The sequence below is a fragment of the Bemisia tabaci genome, chromosome 1 (genome assembly GCF_918797505.1).
Source record: "Bemisia tabaci chromosome 1, PGI_BMITA_v3".
Lineage (NCBI taxonomy): Eukaryota > Metazoa > Arthropoda > Insecta > Hemiptera > Aleyrodidae > Bemisia > Bemisia tabaci.
In genome coordinates, this window is record NC_092793.1 from 34,956,579 (window position 1) to 34,982,453 (window position 25,875).

The window sequence follows — 25,875 nt, forward strand, 5'->3', positions numbered from 1 at the left end:
ATTTCGGCACCATTATCACTCGTGTGAAAATAAGAGGTACTCGATTAGTCACCATGATTGCACAGTGCATTAGTCAAAATTTCGGTCGATCAAGTGGTCGCAACACCCAAGCACGCAATTTTCTAACCTCAAAACGCCGAAATTGCCCATTTCGGCACCCATTAACACTCCATGTGAAAAAAAGAGAGGTACATCGATTTTATAGTCCTACCTCATAAATTAGACACTTAAGTGCATTTAGTCAAAATTTTGTGTCGATCAGAGTGGTGCGCAACACCCAAGCACTCAGTCAAACCTCTAAACTCCCAGGATATATATGACGGTAAGGAGGCTCGCCCATCCCCACGAAGAAGCGTTCCCTCCTCCAAACTTCCATAATACGTAGCGGTGCAATGAGTACTGGCAAATTCAAGTCAATAAATTAACAAGAGGTTAGAAAGAATCCTAAAGTGAAAGGAAATCACTTTTTTAGTAAAGAAACTTTGTTATGAGTGAAAGAAACGGGTTTTTTTTTAAATATAATTAAGATAAAACGGTAAATACGACTATATGTATAGTCGTATTTACCGTGGTCTAGCATTGGCCTCAGTATACCCTTCAGCTCGCCCAGAGGGATTCCCTTCATGAATCCCCAGACACACCACGTGAAGTCTGACCCACTTCAAAAAAAAAAAAGAAACCACACCTTCAATTTGTTTTTTGTTTTTGTTTTAACCTAATATACGTACAAATTGTTTCAGAGGTAAACAAAAAAAATTGTAATGAGCAAGTGTTTGTTGACAAAGTCTGTTAAAATGAACCTTCTTTGCCAAGAAGAAATCATACCAAATACCCACCAAATTAGGTCAAATTTATCTCGTGCTTCTTAAAAAAAATCTATCCTGTAAATTCAAACGCAAAATTGCGATTGACACCAGCAAAATGGAGCAACTTAAAACCATTGATCACTCGTCTTTATTTCTTGCCACTGATTTTTGTTTATTTTCCGATTTGTATATCATGTCTTACCTTAAGTAATAATTTTGTCATCTCTACAATTGTAAATATTAATTATATTTAAAAAAAAAACCCGTTTCTTTCACTCATAACAAAGTTTCTTTACTGAAAAAGTGTTTTCCTTTCACTTTAGGATTCTTTCTAACCTCTTGTTAATTTATTGACTTGAATTTGCCAGTACTCATTGCACCGCTACGTATTATGGAAGTTTGGACGAGGAAACGCTTCCTCGTGGGGGATGAGCGAGCCTCCCTACCGTCATATATATCCTGGGAGTTTAGAGGTTTCCCTGAGTGACCGGGTCTGCTACGCGGCAGGGTGCCATAATAAACTTTGAAATGTGCATCATGCAATTTTCAAGCGGGATCTTGGCTAACATACAGTGATAATGAATGCCAAAATGGGAATTTTGGGAGGTTTCAGGTTAGAAAGCGGCGTGTTCGGGTGTTGCGCATCACTCTGATCAACACGAAATTTTGACTCTAGGTATTCAAGTGTCTAATTCATGAGGTAGGACTATAAAATCGAATGTACCCACCTCTCTTTTTTTCACACGGAGTGTTAATGGGTGCCGAAATGGGCAATTTCGGCGTTTTGAGGTTAGAAAATTGCGTGCTTGGGTGTTGCGCACCACTCTGATCGACACGAAATTTTGACTAAATGCACTTAAGTGTCTAATTTATGAGGTAGGACAATAATATCGGATGTACCTCTTCTTATTTTTTCACACGGAGTGATAATGGGTGCCGAAATGGGCAATTTGGGCGTTTTGAGGTTAGAAATCGGCGCGTTCGGTTGTTGCGCACCACTCTGATCGACTCGAAATTTTGACTAAATGCACTTAAGTGTCTAATTCATGAGGTAGGACAATAATATCGGATGTACCTCTTCTTATTTTTTCACACGGAGTGATAATGGGTGCCGAAATGGGCAATTTGGGCGTTTTGAGGTTAGAAATCGGCGCGTTCGGTTGTTGCGCACCACTCTGATCGACTCGAAATTTTGACTAAATGCACTTAAGTGTCTAATTCATGAGGTAGGACAATAATATCGGATGTACCTCTTCTTATTTTTTCACACGGAGTGATAATGGGTGCCGAAATGGGCAATTTCGGCGTTTTGAGGTTAGAAAATTGCGTGCTTGGGTGTTGCGCACCACTCTGATCGACTCGAAATTTTGACTCAAGGTACTTAAGTGGATCACTTAAGAGGTGAGACGATAAAACCGGATATTTCTCTCTACATTTCTCCACGCCTAGTCATCAAAGGAGGCTAATGGTGGCATTTAGGCCGTTTTGAGGTTAGAAAATTGCGTTTTTAAGTATGGCGCACCACTCCGATCAACACGAAATTTTTCCTGTATCTTATTGGATGTATAAATTAAGAAAAGAGACAATTTTTGTTTGTGTGCATGTTTCCATACGCCACCTAGCCGCGAAAAAAGGAAAAAAATGATTTTTTCAAAAATTTTACGAATTTTTTTAGGGGCTAAAATATTATCCGATGATAATGAATTTTTTTCTACACAAACTAAGCTAATTGATGTAGATTCTGACAAATTTTGGTTCAATTCTATCGAAAATTACGAAAGTTATGAGGAAATGACGTTAGCATAGTCAAAAATAGCCCAAAAAAGCGGTTTTTGGGGGTCTGAGGGGGGGCGGAGGGGGTTGGGGGGCTGAAACCCCCCAAAACCTAAGTTTTAGGACCCCCTTGATGACTTAAAATGGTTAAAATAAAAATCCATTCACAAGGGCATTTTGACATGCTTATCCCGGGATACCCTTTTAAGCATTCGGCTGCAGGTAGCCACAAAAATCAGAGAAAAAGCCCGACGGGACAGGGCCGCGAATTGCCACAATGGCGGCCAACGGGCGGGAAAATATGGACCATTGAAGTTGCGTCTCGATATTTTTCTCTCTTCCACACACCTATGCATATTCTTGTCAAATTTTAAGCGTCTAACTGCTAAAAAGCCACGGGAATCTAAGGATCCGTGGAGAAACGGGCTAGCTGGCAATTTCCAAAATGGCCGATGAAACTTGCATCTTGATATTTTTCTGTTCCTAATACAATTACGTATACTCATGCCGAATTTAAAGTGGCTAGCCGCAAAGAAGTCACAAAAATCGGAGAAACCGAGAAGAAACGGGGCTAAGACGCTCATTTTTAAAATGGCGGCCAATAGCTAGGACAAAATGGCCGACTGGAATTAAATCTTGGTTTTTCCTCTTTCTAGGCACGCTCATGAATAATGCTACCTTTCATGCCAATTTGTAAATTAGAGCTGCAAGTAAATGAGAAAATAACGAAAACTACTTTCAGCGGCCACCTTGGCAAATGGCAGCCAAATAACGGGGACATATGATAGAAACGGCTTGGAGCTCCATTGACTTCCGTTCCAGGTACCTTAAATGACATTTACACCAAGTTTCATGCTGGTAGCCTGAAATGAAATATCCGGATAACTTTTAACCCTAAGCAACTCCACTAAATTAAGATTTAGAAATAAAAAATCGTGCTTTGATGTTTTTCTCGAACGAGTCCAAAGTGATGCTTTATATATTTCTCGTTAAATTCCATTTTAGGGTAACAGGAAGATGATTTTCATCGAGACTCTGGGTAGATTGAATGAGTTTATTGATCCAGAGCAACAAAAACTACCTGGAACAACACTTTCGTTAGATGAAGATTTAAAAGTCTACAACAATGCTTTGAAGCTTTCACACAAAGACACCAAAGTCATTATCAAGGTATGTATATGGCTTAAGTTGATTTTTCGTCTGTTTTATTTATTTATTTTATATATAAATATATATCTTGCTTTTCCAAGAAAGAAGTAAGTTTGACATTTCAAATTCCATGCCTCGTAACAGTTTAATTTTCAAGTTTATCAGTAGTTTTACAAAAAATAAATTTGAAAGAATATAGAATCAATGTTTAGTTAGTGTACAAACTTTATTTTTCTTAGAAATTAACTTCAGCTTCCTTCAGGGGCTCAGAAAAGTCGTAGCCCTCCCGTTTTTTCTAAATTTGTTTTCGCATTCTAAAGACTTTAATTTCCCAGAGTTATGACTTTTTATTCGCTGAAACAAACTAACTTCCTATTTTTTAACCCTTTACCAGTCATTTAATTTCTGTGAGCATCTGTGTACATCTGATCAGCCATGCAGTTGGTTCCTGTGCATGTGGCTTCCCCTATCTTTGAAAAAGAGAATACTGTTTATTCCTCAAGTGCTATCCTCGGTGCTGTAGTTTCCAATGCAGTTTATTGCCTTTAGATCCTGGGTTTGATCTCTAATGGTGAATAGGCTATAAGAAGACAAAAATCCATAGGCATAGGATAGCCACTAACCATGGATTACCATGTTTTTCCAATACTCTGTTTCCATAGGCAACAAGCTGGGAGAAGGACACGACACGGCCATGCAGTAGCAGTCAATCCACACTATCTGATTATGTTGTAATTTAATTGTCAATCACTTGTTGTTGGTGAAACTACAAGTATTACCAATGGCTGCGCTTTGCAGGTTCCATTCAATCATTGAAACAACCTACTGTTGGCTTATCAGATAGCCATCAAGCTTTGCATAAAATGTGATCTGTATCTTGGCATTTAGTTTCGCCGAAGGAGCTTCTTCCAACTTTTGGGTGCGCACTGGCAAAATTTTGCGAGTGCCAAGACCACTAGAGAATGCCTCATCCTGTCAAAATAATAGTAGCTGTCAGTCCAATCGCTACCACCACTACTACTGCCACTGGTCTCCCTGAAGCCATGTCTTCGTAGGATCGCTGTGACAACATTTCAGTCCCTCTAATTCCAGATGATAATCTCTAATTTCTTTAACAGATCGGCCCCACTGCTGTTCAAGTAACATCTTTGGAGAAAACGAAAGTGCTTGCTCACTCAGTTTTGTTGAATGACGTTTACTATGCCAGTGAAATTGAAGAAGTTTGCCTTGTTGATGACAACCAGTTTACACTCTCAATCATGAATGAGTCAGTACCCCTATCTTTCATCCACACAGATTGTGATGCAATCGTTCAAGCCATCGTCCACATCCGGAACCGTTGGGAGCTTTCTCAACCTGTAAGTATTGAGTTTTTTCACCTCCTCCTTCATCTGTCTTGAGCTATTTTACTAACAGTAGTATTTTGGTTCAATAATATTTACCTAGTATAATATTAGTAACAAATCAATTCTGTCTTATTAAAAGTAGTGTTATTTACAGGATTACCGATATCATTGGGAACTTCAGCATCCTGTAAGTATTCATTCAGTGGTTACTTGCCTTTTTTTCATCATTATGTGTTTTTTTGCCAATCATGATTGTCGTAGTTTTCCATGTAACTTAATGTTTGCTTAGGTCCACTCATGATCCTCAGGGTGAGAGCCTCAATCTTTCATTGGATAGGGTTTCTGAGTATTCATCATGTTTTACTTAGGAGAATGTCCCAGCTAAGAACCCTGAACAAAGTGATGTAAAAAATTTTTCGGATACTTGGTGAAAGTGTGCATTTTTTTTTCTTCATTTTTCTTGTTTTACAACTCAAAATTTCTAGAAGTTCAAATTCCTTATCTAGGAACTGTGACATTATGGTGTTCCGTTTCCAGGCGACCATCTCAAAACCTTGCTTCCTGGCTTTTTCCCATTCCTTTTGGTCCTCAAAAGATAATTCTGAAGATTCAGCACCATAGCTGAAGTTTACACTTTCCCCCAAAGCTATGAAAATTTCTGGAGCAATTTACATTGGTTTGAGGGGGGGGGGGGGGGATAGGCCGATTCGCGGAACTAGGTTTTTCGGCTGTAAAATGCGCCAAAATGATTTCTAACCTGACTATCTCTCGGGATGTCATCCAAAGGCCTATTTTGAACGAGAAAATTCCACTTTTGACCCAGAGATGGGGATAGGGTGGGTAGGGTGTCCCTTATTTTTCAAAGTTGAGAAATTTTCATGGGCAGTTTTTTCAAAACGTGATGCGGCCCAAAAAAATAAGAAATCGTTTTGAAAAAAAAATTAAAAAAAATTTTTAGGGGTCTCTCAAGCGCCCTAAAGGGCGCAGGTGTAAAAATTGATAAATTGGCAAAAGTAGAGTCATTTCCCAGTGGAAATCCTCGAATTGCGGCCCTTTAGGGCAAGAATTTCGTCCGTTTGGCCGTATCTTTGATGGTTTAGCCGCTACAGGTCGGTATACGTGCGCGCCGCGACGTACTCGCAGGCTGCGCGAAAAGCTTATGGTGACGCGCGACGGATCAGCGCCCCCTCCCCCCCCCCCCCACCGCCGCGCTGGCCGCTCATCCGTCGTATGCCATCAATCAATGAGCATCTAGGAAATAGGGGCTGCAACAAAATAATCAATACAGGAGGTTTGAGTTAACAGACGTATTAAAATATTTTACACATTATAAAAATATAAAAACAACGAAAAGAGTTATTAACGAAATTTCAATACATCAAAAGAAGTTTTCTAAATCTTTGGCAGATATTTTTCTCTTCCTTTTATCTATTTTTTTTATTAAACTCTGCTGACACTTGCATTAAATCTTGGAAGTCCTCCTCTGTGGTGACTTGCCTATTAAATGTCTATACATTAATTTAATTGCCCTTTCGGCGTGGTCATTCACAACTACAAGTGATGAAACAACTTTACGGGCACTTTGGTAATCAGCATTGTCTGGCCACGCTGTGGGATCAATATCTAAAAAATCTAAAGGGATATTAAGCATTTTAAAAAACTCTGAACTATTGGTTGTAAACAATGAGCTTAATTCTGTGCATGCTTCAATCGGTCCCTGTAAACTTCTGGGAGGATCAGGAACACCTATACATTTTTCTTCAGGTTGCGTACGAATAATCTATTATCTTCATCGGATACTCTGAAATCGAAAATGGATAAAGGCACCAATGTCTCACTTATTAGATACCACAATAAGTGCTTTTGCAATTTCTGTAACGCAGCAGTTGCGCCTAGCTTGTCGAATTTCTTTAGTCTTTTCAGATCGGAAATGATTTCTAAAAGTCATTTTTGGGTGCGCCGACTGTATGAGGAGCTCGGTACCAACATTTGACGTACACCTGTAACACAAACAAATTAAATTCCGTGTATTAGATTTATTTACAAATATTACACCAAATATTATATTTTCAAAAAATGCACCGTAAATGTTACAAGTGTTGAAGTAATATTTAAAAAAAAGCTTCCATCTTTAACAATAATGAAATGAGACTTTCTAAAATATTTTTCAGAGCTCACTTTATCCTTGTCTTGACTGATGAAAATGTTATGCACGTCTGATTAGTGCCCAGATGGAAGCTTTTTTTTTTTAATATTACTTCTACTCTCGTAACATTTTCGGTGCATTTTTTGAAAATTTAATATTTGGTGTAATATTTGTAAATAAATCTAATACACGGAAATTAATTTGCTTGTGTTGCAAGTGTACGTCAAATGTTGGTATCGAGTCCCTTATACAGTCCGCGCACCCAAAAATGACTTGGAACTCATTTCCGATCTGAAAAGACTAAAGAAATTTGACACGCTAGGCGCAACTGCTCACTGGAAAAAAATGTGCTTGGCTCAAGCATGATGATTCTAGAATTCGCTGCCAATAATTTTTTCTAACTTGCTTTAAGCTGAGTTATTCCAGATACAAGGAAAATGAGGCTTCGGCTAAGCAAACTAGTAGTTTATAATAAGCGGAAAAATTCTTGGATTAGGAAAAACTATACTTCTTGGCGGCAAATTTAAGATTCTTTTCTTTTTCAGTGCTGCACTACGGAAATTGCAAAAGCACTTATTGTGGTATCTAATAAGTGAGACATTGGTGCCTTTATCCATTTTCGATTTCAGAGTATCCGATGAAGATAATAGATTATTCGTACGCAACCTGAAGAAAAATGTATAGGTGTTCCTGATCCTCCCAGAAGTTTACAGGGACCGATTGAAGCATGCACAGAATTAAGCTCATTGTTTACAACCAATAGTTCAGAGTTTTTTAAAATGCTTAATATCCCTTTAGATTTTTTAGATATTGATCCCACAGCGTGGCCAGACAATGCTGATTACCAAAGTGCCCGTAAAGTTGTTTCATCACTTGTAGTTGTGAATGACCACGCCGAAAGGGCAATTAAATTAATGTATAGACATTTAATAGGCAAGTCACCACAGAGGAGGACTTCCAAGATTTAATGCAAGTGTCAGCAGAGTTTAATAAAAAAAATAGATAAAAGGAAGAGAAAAATATCTGCCAAAGATTTAGAAAACTTCTTTTGATGTATTGAAATTTCGTTAATAACTCTTTTCGTTGTTTTTATATTTTTATAATGTGTAAAATATTTTAATACGTCTGTTAACTCAAACCTCCTGTATTGATTATTTTGTTGCAGCCCCTATTTCCTAGATGCTCATTGATTGATGGCATACGACGGATGAGCGGCCAGCGCGGCGGTGGGGGGGGGGGGGGGGGGGGCGCTGATCCGTCGCGCGTCACCATAAGCTTTTCGCGCAGCCTGCGAGTACGTCGCGGCGCGCACGTATACCGACCTGTAGCGGCTAAACCATCAAAGATACGGCCAAACGGACGAAATTCTTGCCCTAAAGGGCCGCAATTCGAGGATTTCCACTGGGAAATGACTCTACTTTTGCCAATTTATCAATTTTTACACCTGCGCCCTTTAGGGCGCTTGAGAGACCCCTAAAAATTTTTTTTAATTTTTTTTTCAAAACGATTTCTTATTTTTTTGGGCCGCATCACGTTTTGAAAAAACTGCCCATGAAAATTTCTCAACTTTGAAAAATAAGGGACACCCTAAGGGTGGGTCATGGCACAGTTAGTTTTGAGGCGCTGCGGGCATTTGACAGTTTTTCATCAACCTCAAAACAGGTCCTCTGAAGCTGAGAAGGCTAATATATCTCACAAATGTAATAAAATAATGTACAAGAGTTGTTTTCATCCCTTCAGAACTATTTTCTACCATTTACACTGTTGCCAAATTTACTCGAACCTGGAAGAAAATTAGTCTATATCATGTTCTGCACTTGAGAAATTTTGGCAACTGTGTAAATGGTAGGAAATAGTTCTGAAGGGATAAAAGCAACTCTTGTACATTATTTTATTACATTTGTGAGATATATTAGCCTCCTCAGCTTCGGAGGACCTGTTTTGAGGTTGATGAAAAACTGTCAAATGCGACCCAGATAACATCGAACGTTTCAGCAACGTGGAAATCAACGTAGACCTTGAAACATTCCGGGAATGTATACAATTTCTACGTTGTAATCAACATGGAAGAACAGGGGTGCTCCGAAGACGTCTCACTGGCGATGTAACAGGAACGTGGAAAGGAACGTTGCTCTGTAAACCTAACCTAAAAAGTTAAAATCGCACTTTCGCCGTTTCGCTGTCTACGTTTCCGGGATGTAGAATTCAACGTAGTCCAAAACACGTTGTACTAGAAAAGGCGGCACAGGCAGGACACAGGCCAGGAGCGCCCACTAGGTGGCGCTGCATTTCGCGGCGCAGATTACTCAAAAAGTCTACAGCGCATGCGCAGCCCATGTCAGCACCAACCAAGTTCCTGGAATCAGTCTGATCAGGAAAGGTTGCAACTGTTCGAGAGTGTCCACCATTGTTATCTTGATATTGGCGTACCAAGTGATTTTCGCAGTTTAATGTTGTGCTTGAAGAGATGCTTATACCTCCGTGTTTTACATACATAGAAGTTCGTTAATCATCTGGTTTGCACATACTTGTCTGTTTCTAATTCTGTATTCTCAAGTCAATGTCCACAATTTTAACCCGTGGACCTCATGTTCTACTCTAAAACTGGAAGTGCTTATTCCTTCTCTAGTACGTACACCTAAGTAAATGAAAGTCTTGCCTATGAAGTGAATGATTGTATTTTAATTAATCGTCATATTTATCGCAAATAAGTAGATAATTAACAAAATTTTCTAATCGTAAACATGTTAGGAGGGAAGTAGACGCACAAACTGTGAAAAGCCCAAAAATGAATGCCACACTATGTTTTGCAAATAAAATGGATTCTAATGTTACTGCACGTTCGTGCAATGTAGTCTCTGCCACGTCCCTGCAATGTAGGCACTGCAACGTTCCTGCGACGTGGACACTGAAACGTTCCTGTAAACGTGGTCGCTGACAACGTTTATACGGGAACGTTCCGGAAACGGTACTTAATACATGGACATCCACGTAGAATTACACGTTCCGGTACTCGTTGCTTTCCACGTGGAAGGTTTCACGAGAAACGTGGAATTCTACGTTGTTGTCAACGTTGAAATTGGTATCTGGGAATCATTCTGCTGAGCGCAGCGCCTCAAAACTAACTGTGCCGTGACCCACCCTATCCCCATCTCTGGGTCTAAAGTGGAATTTTCTCATTTAAAATAGGCCTCTGGAAGACATCCCAAGAGATGGTCAGGTTTGAAATCATTTCGGCGCATTTTACAGCCGAAAAACGTAGTTCCGGAAATCGGCCTATTCCCCCTCCCCCCTCAAACCAATGTAAATTGCTCCAGAAATTTTCATAGCTTTGGGGGATAGTATAGACTTCAGCTATGGTGCTGAAACTTCAGAATTATCTTTTGAGGACCAAAAGGAATGGGAAAAAGCCCGGGGAGCAAGGTTTTGAGATGGTCGCCTGAAAATGGAACACCCTACTGTGACGCACTTTTTAATGTCGTCCAAACCAAGAACTCTAGAACTTCACTGCAGATTCCAATTCTTTACTATAAAAGTGTCTAAAAAAGCAGCGGGAAGTCGTCCTTTTCATTTGCAGAATGATTGTCGCACTGTTAGAGTCACTCTGAGAAATGAAGCGTTGACGTGATTTGGCCATTTTGCAATAAAGTATTTCATTAGGATTGCAAAATCTGAAATGGAGTTACAGCATTCTTACTTTGGATGACAGTGTAAAAATCTTACGTATTGTCAATTGGCTCATTAACATATGATCAATAGCTTTGCATTCTGTGTTTTTGTCGCATTTTGGTGCTCCTGAATTCTAATGCTTCAAGAAAATCGTAGTTCAGTCAATCTCATATCTATGTATCACATGGTTGATTAAGTCCCTATGAGTTTATAAATCATTATATTAAATTATCTCTTAACGTATCTCTCATCACAATGGTTTTTTTAAAGACATGAGGTAAACTTTTTTTTAAAAAAAATTTGTGTCACCATTTCATCCTTATTATGGATTGAGATGTAAGCTGTAATATCTAGGTTTAAATATTAAGTTAAATTTTGAGTGTCAGCAGTATAAATAGTATCTTCATGAGTGTTTTACCTCATTGTGTCTGTTAGATGTGCAACAAAACGAAAAATGGATGTCTATTTTATATTTAAGTATCTAATTGTCGTATACATGCATGACCATAAATGGGGGGGGGGAGCATTTGGACTTTTAAAAATTGCCTTGGATAGTACATTTGTACGGATGAACTACTGAGAAGGTGTCCTTAGGAATTTTGCAAAATTTTCCAAGTTGTAAGTTCGTTTAGTCAGTTAGTCCATACAAGAATAAACTATTTGAAGCATTTTGAAAATGCTGCGATGGATTTATGCCCTTTTGTTATTATTTTTTTCATAGTAAGCTGATATATGTTTCAATGCTTATGATATTGTAGTGCATAGAAATCACTTTATCTACATTTTAATGTTAGCTTTTATTGTATGTTCAAATCATGCCTTTACTTTTATGTAGGAGCAAAACCTCCCAAATTAAGAAAATATAAAAAAACCTAATATTAGAACTATCTCGAGAGTTTAATTATCTTCAAAGAGTGTGTGTCTGTAAAAAGCATCTTATAACATTTTTAGGGGAATGAAGGGCAGTGCTTTTAGACAGGATATCCATGGGTGTCCATGGATGTATCCTGCCTCTGGTCAATACTAACTAGGTTGTATTTTTCCACACTGAGAAGTCTGCGTCAATTCCTCGGCATAACTTGAAGGTAAAGACTATCCTTCAAAAAGTACAATCTAGTCCTTACCTACCGTAGGCAAAATATGTGCTTTTTGAAAGTCTCCATTGTAGCATATCAATGTTTGGCATTGTCTCTGCTTCTCAATCAAAACCTTGCTTAATTTTTGTAGTAAAGTTTTAATGAAACCAGAACGTTTTTGTTTACAAGTAGGACTTGGCAAGTATGGTTATTTTGACATTGAATCGAATCAAATAAAAATGCATATTTCAAATATTGAATTGAATATTTTTGCGTGTTTTTGACCATATGCACCTTTTCATCATTCGCCCAGCCCTATTTACCAAGTAAATTGTTGGTTTGTGAACTTGTCTTTAATAATTGTGAGCTGTTAATTGTTTTCCAATATTTTCTTTTAACCAAGTTTTTTTTTTTTTTTTTTTTTTTTTTTTTTTTAATTTTAATCCATTATCAGTTTGCTGGTACAGCAATTGTCACTATGGCTAATGCCAAACTTTATCATGAGCTTCCTTGATTCAGAATGTGACGGATGCAATTTTAGTAGTGGAACTATGCTCAGCCCCTCGTAATAAAAATATGAGTCTTTTTTATATAAATAAGTGCTCTCTACGCCATAATATCTTTAGACATTGTGAAGTAGTTTTTTTTTTAAGTATAAAAACGTAAGTAAGGGCGGAAACTTGTTTCCGCACAAGGTAGAAAGATGAAATGTAACTTGTCCCACACAATAAGCAAATTCACTTTGTAAAGTCTTTAATTTTTTTAAGATATAGCTCTTCATATCGTCATATTTTCTGTGACTTTTTATTGATCTCTCCATTTTTTCTCCGAAAAAAATCTGTGGTCGAAGCAAATTTAAGCGTCTCGAGTCCCTTGACTTGAAAGTACATTTTCCAATGATGCAATTGATAAGGACTTGTTTTTAGTGACATCTGGTCCTGAAAGGCTTCAGAAAGAGCCAAGAAATCAAAGGTCTTAGTTCTGCTAACTTTTTGTTTCAGGACTCAGTGACGGTGCATCAAAAGATACGACCAAAAGATGTTCCAGGAACGTTGCTTAATATGGCTTTACTTAATTTAGGTTCTTTAGATCCTCACTTACGTACTGCTGCTTACAACCAATTGTGTGCATTAGCTGCTGCTTTTGAATTAAAAATTGAGGGACAGCTTCTGGAGACCTCAGGTATGGAGTATAACTGACTTATATTATTACTGACTTATATTATTACTGACTTATATTATTACTGACTTATATTATTACTGACTTATATTATTACTGACTTATATTATTACTGACTTATATTATTACTGACTTACTGAATTACATCCGATGGTTTTATAAAAAAATTTCTCCTATCTCTATTTGCACGCAGCACCATTTTTTCACCCTTGAGAACAGTGTGCAAAATTTCCACAAACATTGTTTTGGCCTCTATTGGAACTCACTCACACCGCAATTAGTTTCTCAGTCCTTAACCAATACAAACGGTATTTTCTTCTAAAATTCTTCACGTAGTTTCTAAACTTACTCTGTTATACTGTCAGAAATTATTCCAAAGAATCAAGATAACAAAAATACTGTCCAGTCACCAGTTACATGAGTAAATTCCTTATCAGTATGTTTTCTGCTTGACACAACATGTATGAAAATGTAGAGGCTATTTTTTGTGCATGCAACCATAACACAACAAGGGAGGGCATGTTTCAACCAGCGTTGCCACATTGATGTGAAATGGCATGTTGATGGCATGAGTTGATTTAAGTTCACTTCTCTTTTAAAATAGGACACAAGGGTATTCACTCAGTGTGCTGTATGGTCTGGTTTTTTAGTTGTAATCTCGATTGAAACAAATTATTTTTTCTCCCTCACCAAAAATCACCATCTAGACTTTAGATGAAAAGCGGTTCATAGAACCCTGCCAGACTTATTTCATGTCTTGGTTGTGACATTTAATTTTTATCTTTTTTTTTTGTCTTATTCATAAACTTTAAACGTAGAATTTTTTTACGGACGCATTGCCATTAAGGCCCTCTCAGCAAAATATTTCTACCTTATATTGCTTATTAGTGAAATTTTGGCAAGATTTAATTTGTTAGAACTAAAATTCAAACGTTCTCTGTGAGCAAAAGCATTTATTTTTTACTAATCCTCCTAAGACCCAGAGGTTTCACAATTTTTATAGTGCTTCAGTCCTGAGCCTTTAACTTTTTGTATTTTTACTTTCCACATCGTTTAAAATTGCAACAAGATTTTAACCTCCCTTGAGTCTTTTGAAATAGAATGTTAGAGCTTGCCTATAAATTATTTAGTGGATTAGTGGATTAATTATTTAGTGCAGTGCTGTGGTAACTCAAATTAGAACTTGAAATAGCAAGTCGTAATGCCACTGGGTCGCCCAGTACTACTAAAATAAACGGCAAAAGGTCTTGCCACAGGGATTCAGGAGGCTAATCTTTGAGTTTTAGTAAGTAAATCAGGGAAAAGTTAAAATGATCAAAAAAACCTGCCAGAATTAAGGAAAAAATTATATGTGCCAAAACATATCATGCTGATAAGTTTCTCCATCAGGAGAGTGTCAGGACAGTGTCAGAATGTGGCACTAATATAGTTATATTTTTTTCTACTGATTTCATTTGACAAGATTATATCTCAAGTAATGACAAAGATGTATCTAGAAGTTAAATTTCTGAAGAACAATACACGAAACAAATAGTCTGGATGGAAACAAACACAAGACAGCGTTGCCACAGTCAGAGAATTTTAACAATTTAGGTATATACCTTTTATTTGCCAAAATGTTTACATAGAAAAATACACTGAGCCGAATGAGACTTAAGATTAGATTAACACATTTCACCTACTACAATAATTATTAGAGCAATAGAAAACTTGGGTACATCATTTAAATGGATAATAAATTGGAGTAATGGATACAAAGTGTTTCAAAAGTCAGAAGTAATATTAGGCAAAAAATACGTTGAGAATGAAAAAATGACCTATTTTGGAGTCAGATTAACAAGATAAGGTGAGAAAAAAGGCAAAGTGCACTTGGCCTTAATGACCCGTGATTGAAGAAAAAGGGAAACCTGGAAAATGGAAGGGAAATAGACAAAATTGTCAGATTCGTTCCTAGAGTGTGTGTCAAGGACATACATCTCAAACAACAAATGTTGCATGTTCAGATTTGGAAGTGATATATTTTTTACTTTGCTAACCATCCCGCATAGCCTCAAATGTCAGGAAGTTCTGTCAAAATTTATCAGGGAAATGTCAGAAAATTTAATTTTCTGAAGCCTGTCGCAATCTTGACAAGATAATAAGATAACTAAGTCTAGGGTGGATAGAAATTTTTGACTTTAAGAGGAGAAACGCGTATTATCGATAGAAAAATTTCACTGCATATTTACCCCGTACAACCGCAAATTGGCCTATTAGGCCTAAATTTTCATTTCATCATATTTAAGGTTCAAATACATGTTTTTTTTAAAGATTGTTGCCTTACAGATGGAAAATTTCGTTCATTCTGACGTATCATGAACGAGTAAATCACAATTGATCTGTTTTCATTCGATAAATGGCCGGGAGCGCCCCCTAGAATGGCGCATCTTCAGTAATGTTGTAGAAGTAAGTGAGGATAGTGAATGCGAGTAGATCTGGACAAATTGCTCGCCCAAGGACCAAAATTTCGTCCGTTCTGCCGTATTTCCAATCGTTGATCCGCAAATACGCGGAGAGGGCGTTTCTACGGTTGCGCGGCGCGAAGCGTCGCGCTGGTTCGTATCGTTGCCTGCTGTTACCGTTTGGGGTCGGCCCACGGAAACCCGACGCGACGGGCGGCGGTTACGTGCCGGCAAGGGTTCCTCAACTATCGCCACCCAGCGCACCGTTGCAAAATATCCGACAATGTCAGTATGGTCTCCTAGTAATATGAATTATTGACTCCGAAATATTGTATATTATTATACCGTATGACATGCAAATCTGTGCACGGAGTCATAGACGGCCCTCCTCCAGATCTATTCAATATGTTTCGTCAGATTTTAGTGAGAGTGAATTTGGTTCAGCCGTGTTGTACTTCCAGGAAGAACATATTGCCGACCTTCACACAACTGGAGCCTCTCCTTCTCATATCAGTCAACCCATATCACTTTGAGATACTATCAACAAAGTTACCAGTAGCAATCCTGAAGAAAAATTCCGTGAGACCTTTGACAATATTTAAAATTACGCCACTATCATCCAAGATTTGGACTGTGGCTCTGTAGAACTGACCCCAATCAATGTCTCAACGTCTCTACTAAAGAAAGATTTAGAAATCTGTGAAATATGATCATAGGAAGTTACCAAGCACCGGTCAAATTATTGTATCAATAAGTTGGTATGGAAAGCTTAATGAATAAGTTGAAAGCTTAATACTATCAGTCACTCTCAATGCATTAATGAACTTCTCACGAGCGCAGTCATATCCTCAATTTCTATCAAAAATTGAAGAAAATCTACCATTTAGACCTAAAATTTTTAATGAAAAGTCTTGTCTTCTGAAGTTCGTGTCAAAGTTTCATCTTCGAATTTTCAGTGTTTGTGTTTTGTGTTCGCCTCCGCACCCTCTCGATCGGTGATATTGACTATATGGTTTGAGATATTGACTTCGGGTTTAAGCGAATAGTTCTCTTTTTTTATGCTCTTTCGAACGAGCTATCACAAAGGGGGTCTTTCCATTTGAAAATTAAAAGTTGGGGGCCGTTGCCCCCCCCCAAGGGGGGCCCCCCTGAAAATTTTAGGGGGGCCAAAAAGTAGCTCCCTTTGACCTAGGAATATCCCACAAGTTTCAAATCTTTACCTCAATTAGGTAAAAAGTTAGAGGGGGTGGAAGGGACTTTTGGATCACCCTGTAGACAAAAACATTTAAAAAAATCAATTCAAATTTATCAATATTTTTCGTAGTTCGAAGCAACTTCTCATCACAACTTGCGTCTGGTTGATTTACGGTCAGCCGCAAATAAAGTAAACATTAATCTGACCCAATGAGAGAGTTTAAGCACAACTCATATACTACTTGAGACACCGGACCAAGATTAACAAAACTAAAATCAATTTCAGAAGCTAAAACATCAATATGGGCCTCATCCACAATCTTGGTTTTGAGAATTTCGAAAATTTGACTGAAAATTCGAGCTGTTGGTCGAATAATACCTTCTGGTAAAAAGCTTTACGAATATCGACAGAATAGGAGCCGAGATAGCATTGTAGGCCACATCCGCCACCAAGGATTTGCAAATTTTGAAAAAGTGACTGGAAATTCGAGTTTTTTGTCGAAAAGTACCCCCTCATTCGAAGTTTACGAAAATCGATGCAAAAGTAGCTGAGATAGCATTTTAGGCGACATCCGCCATCTTGGATTTGCGAATTTTGAAGAAGTGACTGAAAATTCGAGTTTTTCGTCGAAAAATACCCCTGGAAACCAAGTTGTACGAAAATCGATGAAATAGGAGCCGAGATACAGGGTGCAGGAATGACGTGTCGGCGTGAAGGAGGAGATGAAGACGGAGAAACCAACGATTAGGGTCTCGTGACGTCATAGGAATGATTGGTGCGTCGCTGGACACTTGGTAACTTGGTGGTGTATCTTGGCTTTCACTGCCATGCCGAAATGATAGCCAATCGGAAACTCTCTTACATGGCCTCGCTGCTCACATGTGTAACCGATAAGAATATTTTCAAACAGCGATCTGCTCTAAGCAAATTGGTAGCTACGCAAATATTAGAGAGCTTTAGCAGGATATAGAGGGTCATAATAGACTCCTTCGTTATCGGCATTAATTAAAAAATTGTTACCAGCACTCTAAACGGTCTCCACGTTTAATTATCACAATGAGGAAATACAACTACGTTACCGCCACAAAGAGGCTTTAAAAATAACCTAGGATGCAATGAAGCTAGTATCTAGATCTACCGGCCGCCTCGCGGCGTATTCCAAGGAGCCCGCTATAGCATAGCGCGCTCAACTAGCCATCAAAATATAAAGGTCAGGTGTTGTGATTGGCTTATTAGATGACTTGGACCAATCACGGCACTTGACCTTGACATTTTGTTGGTATATTTTGATAGTGTGACATAGTCTTTCTATTCTTTCTAAGTACTTCCTATTTATTTTCTTCTTCTTCTCCTTCTTCCTTGTCTCCTTTTTCTTCTCCCCCTTCCTTAAGAAGAGGGAAAAAGAAGGAGAGAGGAATATATTTCACTGAGCGAGTTTATCCAGCTCATGATCAAACATTCCATACTCCTGTGATATATTTCGATGGGAAACTCAAATTTTTTATCTTATTTTCAAAATTCGAAAATCCAAGATGACGGGCGTGGCCTCAAATGCTATCTTGGCTCCTGTTCCATCGATTCTTGTGAAACTTGGAATTTCGAAAGTTTCATAAAATAAATTCTTCTTGTCTCAATATGTACCCATAGTAAGTGCTGTACTTTTGAATCAGCACTTCAATATTATTAAAGAAATAGTATCTATTTCTCTACCGAAGATGGCAAACAAAGTGCCATCCTAGCTCCTGTTTAAAGTGATTTTTGTGAAACTTGGTACTAGGGGGTATTTTTTGGTTCCGCTGTCACAAGCACCCTATGAGCTGTGCTCAATCTCTCTCATTGGGTGAGATTAATTTTCACTTGATTTGCAGCTGACCGCAAACCAACCAAACGCAAGCTCTGGTGACAGAAATTGCTTTGAAAAATGTGCAAATACTATCATTCTGGTAATGCTACATAACCAAACCACACGAACATGACCAGACACCCTGCTAGTAACTATTACTGCATCATAGCCGCTCACACTGTCTATCAGGATGTTGTAGAGGAACTGGTCAAATTGACTCCAAGACGCACGCACTACCTGACGTCATTTGTCAATGGCAACAATATTGCTTAATGTCCATATATTTAAAGCTTTGCTTTGAAGGTCTTAAATAGTTACGTTACATTTTTTACATAACTTTCAGTGCTAATCAAAAACCTATCAACCATTTATAAAGTTTTCAAACTCTCTTCGATTGAAAACAAAATTTATCTTCAAAAATCTGGACGTTACTTTCTTTTTACTATCTGTTAACTTCAGCAAAAAACCCCATGACACCCACCAAAAACATTTCCATGTAAAGACGAACCGCCAAGTCATATATGAACATTCGTCGCCCAGAATGCAGTGATATCCCACAAATTAGATGCCAAGTAAATCATTAATATTAATTTAAATTTTCTCCTCCCTTCAACATTGTTATCAGGGAAACGTAAAATATTTAATAGACAAGAAAAATAATTTAAAAAATGGATATAAACTTATCCATTTTTTGTAGTACAATAGTACAAAAATAATTGATTAATTTGTATCGATTTTTTTTAAAATTATTTTTCTTGACTACATTTTGCGTTTTCCCAATAATAATGTTGAAGGGAGAAGAGACTTTAAAGTAATATTAATGAAATTTACTTTGCGTCTATTTTGAGGGATGTCACTGCATTTTGGGCGACGAATATTTATTTTTTAGCCTGGCGGTTCATCTTTACAAGGAAATGTTTATGGTAGGATGGACAGAGTTCCCATATTGTTCAAAAATACGTCGCTCAAACAGCTACCAAATCTCGATATTATCACTTGATTCGGAAACGTAAGTCTAAAAGCTAAGAAAAGTATCATCTGAATCTTGCAAATTCGAAAAATGACTTATTTGGCACGCACCCGGAAAAACTTTTAAATGTCCTCAAAAAAGGATTGTCGATCGTTTTCAAAGTCCTATGTCTCAGAAACAAAAAAACTTCGACGAGGATTCAAAGTCATCATGCTCATATTATCAACCCATTGTTCCGGTATAAAGAAGTTTCGTGCTAGAAATATCAACAACTGAGACTTGAGTGTTAAAACCTTTTTTGACGAAATCTAATCTCAAATGGTTATGACCACATCTCCAAAGGTCGTGGTCGGTCAATTGTTTCATTTAACCTAGACTCTCTGTCGATGAAGTGCCCGAACACGAGATTTACCAGTGATAGTACGGGTGCAGTGCAGACACCGACCCCAAACGGTCAAAGCGGGCAACGAGAGGAACCAGCGCGACTCTCCATGCCGCGCAACCCTCGAACCGTATTTGCGGATCAACGATTGGAAATACGGCAGAACGGACGAAATTTAGGTCCTTGGGCGAGTAATTCGTCCAGATTTACTCGCATTCACCATCCTCACTTACCTCTACGACATTACGGTAGATGCGCCATTCTGGGGGGCGCTTCCGGCTATTTATCGGATGAAAACAGATCAATTGTGATTTACTCGTTCATGATACGCCAGAATGGACGAAATTTTCCATCTAAAGGGCAACAATCTCTAAAAAAACATGTATTCGAACCTTAAAAATGATGAAATAAAAATTTATGCCTTATAGGCCAATCTGCGGTTGCAGGGGGTAAATTTTATGCAGTGAAATTTTTATACTTCATGTGGAGCCTATTAGGCAACTTTTTTCAATGATGCACGTTTCCCCTCTCAAAGTCGAAAATCTCGACCCACCCTAACCAGTTCATCACCACTAACAGCTGATCCAGGGCTTTTAATTACTCGCTAATTTTATTTTTTCACTTTCTGTTTCCTGGTTGGATACCATTCTAAGACGTCCCAGGCATTTTTACACTGTTCTGAGCTGTTTTGAGAACAGAATTACAGGAGCAGGAATTGAACTTTGTTTTTTCGGGTGTTAATGTATGTGTGAGTTTTGTTAGAATATTACTTAGAGTCGCAAATTTTTTTATAGGTTTATGTATTCCATCCAATAACACGATCTTCATAAAGAAAGTGAGTGAAACATTGGCCACCAATGAGCCACATCTGACTCTTGAATTCCTGGAAGAATGTATTCAAGGCTTTCGCATATCAAACATAGAGCTCAAGCATTTGTGCCTTGAGTACATGACTCCCTGGCTTCCAAATTTAGTAAGGTTAGTGTCTTATTGCTTTATGTTTCTTTCTCCCCCTTTATCAGGTTGTATCAGCATAGTACTCACTTTTCCTTTTTCGCCCGATGTGAAATTTCGGTTGTCAACCTTAAACTTAAAACACAACAATCCTAAACATTGCCCTTAACAACGGATATCAAAAACGTGACATTTTCCAACTGTTTCATCCTAAGCAGCAAAAGGATAGGGGCAAGATGATGTATGGGAAAATGAAAAAAAAGGGACTGAGAAGTGGATTCCAATACCATACATCGAAAAAATATCTGACAGGGTTAAGAAAATCATAGAAAAAGACAAGAATGTGAAGGTAACTTACGGTAACGAAAGAAATTTAGGCAGAATATTAATAAATACAAAAGAACAAGAAAACAAACTGAAATCTAGCGGTGTATATAGAATTGAGTGCAGCTGTGGAAAAAAGTATGTGGGATAGACGGGCAGAAGTATGGCAACAAGGCTAAAGGAACATGTGGATTGTGCCGTACGAAAAAGAAAAGAACACTCATCATCTGGCAACCATATCATCGATACCAATCATAAACTGGAAGGTTGGCAAGCCAAATTGGAAAGAGTTTGTCAAAAAGGCGGCAAGTTAAATGTGCTAGAACAGATTGATATCCTGAAAACACCAAAGGACCAGCTTCTAAACTCACAATTGGAACAACAGGGGGCAGCGGTGGTCATTTCCTCGTCCTTTTACGTGACGCAACGCGATCAGCTGATCATATTCTTGATATCTCTCTTGCCAGTTTCGCGACGCGCCGCCGGTGATAGTACTCTATGTAATGTTTTAACTTCCGTTTCATTTTATTTTAGTTCGTTCTTCGTTTTTTTATACAGTAGCCTTTCGATAATTCGAAAAGCTCGATAATACGACGGCGACGCCGATCCCCTCGGGGAAATCGCGTCGATTCGAAAAATTCAGTGTATTTTTACCCCCTCGGTAATGCGAATTTTTCGGTGGGAAAACGGCTTGTGAGAAGCTCTGTAATTCGAAATATCTGTGCCGGGCGCTCTATAATTCGAAGTCTTGAGGTGGTTGTTTTGATGTACATACATATGTCAAAGCCTAAGGGACAGAGAACTGAGGAATTTATGATTAAATCCTCTGATTATCCAATTCGAATTATAGAGCGTTCGGTTCCACCACTTCAAATTATAGAGCACTTGATGATGGCTGATAGAGCCGAAATTACCATCGTGTTTTAAGTTTTAGGTTGACAACCGAAATTTCACATCGGGCAAAAAAGGAAAAGTGAGTACTATCTTATTGTTTTCTCTAATTGTTATTGACAAGAATGATTTTCAGAACCTGATTATTCCAGGGGTGCAGCTAATGTTCGACTTTTCCTCAGCCTCATTTCCGGCCTTATTCCCTCAATCCATGATTTGACAGGGCGTCCTCTATGGATTTTCTTACAACTAAAAGGTAACGCCTTTACAAATTCACCGTATCACAAGAAACACCTAAATTTAACTCGTAAACACTCTTAGATCGTCAAAAAGTAAAAGGAGATAATTAATAATGATTCCAGTAGTAAGACGACGTACAATACACGGAAAAACGACGGACAATATACATAAATAGGACAAATTTCAGGAAAAACAAAACATAAAATAAATTACTGAAGGTCAAGAAAATCAGACTTATTATTTGCTTATTATTATTATGCTTTTCGGTGCTTCTTGTGATACGGTGAATATGTAAAGGCGTAACCTTTTACTTGTGAGAAAATAATGCATGGTGCTTTTACAGTTCTTAGACAGTATATTACTTCCACGACCACTTCTTAGCTGCAACTATTACAGCAAAACCCCAGGAAAACCATTGGAAACTTCACAAGAAATCTTGTCCCGCGTTTATCTCATAATTCACTGCGAGTAATAAATCCAAAATTCGCTCTAACTTGTCGAAAAGCTTAAAATAATATAGAAGTATTCCATAAATAACAACAATACATAATGCCTATGAACGCCAACTTAGAGGACGCACTGTCAAATCATGGATTGAGGGAATAAGGCTGGAAATGAGGAGATGTGCTCTGCCGGAGGTGCTCTGGCAAGATCGTTGTCAGTGGCGGCTAGGTGTCGCAGAGCGCACAGAAGCGCCATGAGAGCGACTTATTAGTAGGAATAGTACAATAATACATTTTAGACTTTTCTTTACTTTTCACAAAATTAAAAAATAAACCCTCTAAGTGCAAAACTTTGGAAGAAACACATCAGAAAGTACTACTTTTTTGGCTACCGGAAGGAGGGGGGAGGGGTGGGCAAGGTTGCCCCCTCCCTCTCAAAATTCATGTATACTTACAGGGGTAATAATGTTTCTTCAATGTAACTTCCTCAAAATCTCAATAAATATATAAAAGTGTGTTTATAATGAGAGGCTCCTAGATCTGAGGGGACTGGGGAGAGAGGGGGAGATCTAGAGGGGACAGGGGACAGTTTACGTGTGGGAGGACAATTTTGGGCCTTAGTAATAAAAGACGAAGTATGAAAATCATAAAATTCTTCAAAAAACATAGGAAAAAGCATTGCAGCTATCAAATAACCATACATTTTCAATACAAGCCTTGCAGGTCCGGGTTAGTCTTTCCAGGGGTAGGCATGAAAAATAAATTGCTGTGCCTAAAAAAAATTTTTTTTGCAATTTTTTTCCTGAAATATGTTCGTAAGGGTTTTTGTACAGCTATTTGTGAAGGACAGACTTCTCGGATAATTACAGCTGCCGTGGCGCGAAAAATAAGAAGCTACCAGGCCTCATAGACCCGGTTAGTCATCTAAGGGTCAATCAAGTCATTTCCCAACTACCTGAATTTTTCTAAATAAAAAATCAACAAATTGGGATCTTCTTGGCTCATCGAGTACCTAAAATAATAGGTACTAAAACGTCCAAACTGAAAATTTTTAAGTAAGAATTTATGTGAAATTCTGCCATCAACCTTCAAACACGGAGCCTCACATTTGTCATTAAAATAGGATTTTTTCTGCCCAAGTCTCTTCACTTGGATTGCAAAAACTGCAGTCCAGATTTTTTAAAAGGGTCATTCCACGTCAACTCAACCAGCCTCGGTACCCGACCCCCTTTAATTTAGCTGAAAATTGGTAAGCAAGGTCTTTACATCATTCTCAGAAACTGATTTGAAGAATTTGCCCATCCAACGCCCTGTTTGTGAGATATTGACCCTCTAAGATGGGGTCAATTTTAGCGATACTCAAAAAAGCCCGTTTCAGCGATTTTCATTTTCTTGGCTGTGATGTGGTGGCATTTGAAGAGACAACACAAATTTTTAACGATACAAGAGTGTATTGCGAAAATGTAAAAAGAGATGAACAGTGCTTAGGTAGGCGACCGGCGCACCGTGCATCGAGTCAATGGGAGAGGTCGGTCATGGAGCGTTGCGCTTCTGATTTTACGCAAATAGCGAATATCCCTGGTCATTAAATGGCTCACATAACATTTTCGGACGTAATTTTTTCGGTAGAAATCATTTTTGATGTTATTTTTGGTGAGCCATGTACCTGAAGACCCGTTTTTATGCATTCTGTAGAAGAAATTACAGGTGCAAAATTTAAGCGTCTGTGTTTCACTTCGTAAGACGGAGTTTTTAATTTTTCATGAGAGAAGAGGATAAATTATGAATTAAATCATTAAAATTTACATGTAAGTGCCACAAATACTCGACAATACCGACCCAGATATGAGCTGCAGCATCGGAGGTATCAATTACCGCCCGACTATATTTCACCGCATAAGCACCAGTCACGGCAAAGTCAGTTTCGAAACTTTGTCACAAGACATCATTCTTATGCACAAGGATCGGTGAAAAAACAAATGAAATACCATTTATGAATTCTTTGCAAATATTCAAGATCACTTTTAATTTAAATACATGTTTCCATTTAGAGGAAGGAGCAGAGATTTAGAGTAGAAAGAACATTCGGCAGCTAAAAAAAAACATGTAACATGTCAGTCATCATCTTCTTCAGATTCGGTTTCTCCATCACTCTCATCCTCTTCTTCCGCTCCCAAACCGCATCAAACTTAAAAAATGAACAATGCAAAAAACTGCAAAATTCCAAAAATTTCCTGGTCTTGTAACCTTACAGCGTACTTGCAGTGTAATTAGTTTTGCACTGATTGCACATTGTTTACATCAAAGTAGGTGAAAAACTGAAAAGTATGTACTCATTTGAGAGAAGCATCAGTTATCCGAGTTCACCGGTAACTGCTCGCCCGATTTGCATGATATTGCTCGCGATCGCGGAGGGAAACAGATAAAATGGCATCATAGTCAGGGGCAAGGCAAGTGGAAGGGGGGGGGGGTTTGCTGCTAAAAATGTTCTCAAGCCATCTGCGGATACGTCCCAAAAAAGCTTTCTAAGGAATATAGAAGGATTCTCGAGTGAAAATTTGCCCCATTTATTTTTTTTGGTCCTTCTATAGATAAGTAGTTGAGGAAATAATGAAAATATGTAAAACGGGCCAAATGCTCGTTTTGATGGTAAAAATTATTTTTCAGTTTCCAATGAACAGGAATCATACTTACCTGGGTCATTTAGCAGTTACGGGAGCTCACCGGTCGCTTGATTTTCGAGATAAAGCTTGCGCACAATCTCAGAAGGAAACAGAAAAAGTGACTTCACGCCACTTTACGGCCAAAGTGGCGCAAAGTGGCACCCAAATATTGCAAAATGTTATTCTCAGGACTCCTACGAAAATGCTTAAACAAAGTTTTCTGGGGGATGATGGCAGATGGGTAGTTAAAAGTTCACCTAAACTTTTTTTTTCTTGCTTTTTGATATGAGCACATTAGCGCAAACATAATCAACGAAAAAATGGGCCAAATACAAAAAATTACTAATGCAATGTGTTCTCCAGACTCTGAAGAATAAGAATCAAT

The 25,875-nt window shown here is 38.1% G+C and overlaps 1 protein-coding gene across 5 annotated transcripts in view; it reads left to right on the top strand.

The window, feature by feature from the left end:
- Positions 1-25,875, top strand: part of Nf1 (neurofibromin 1) — a 291,489-nt gene that overhangs the window by 159,969 nt on the left and 105,645 nt on the right. For 3 of the 5 annotated variants that reach the window (XM_072300269.1, XM_072300273.1, XM_072300279.1), the window contains 5 exons: positions 3,585-3,749; positions 4,847-5,086; positions 5,217-5,261; positions 12,967-13,147; positions 20,770-20,953. In XM_072300269.1, the coding sequence (XP_072156370.1) occupies positions 3,585-3,749; positions 4,847-5,086; positions 5,217-5,261; positions 12,967-13,147; positions 20,770-20,953 (815 nt within the window). The remainder of the gene's footprint in view (positions 1-3,584; positions 3,750-4,846; positions 5,087-5,216; positions 5,262-12,966; positions 13,148-20,769; positions 20,954-25,875) is intronic. The other 2 variants (XM_072300264.1, XM_072300271.1) reach the window with 2 other exon arrangements.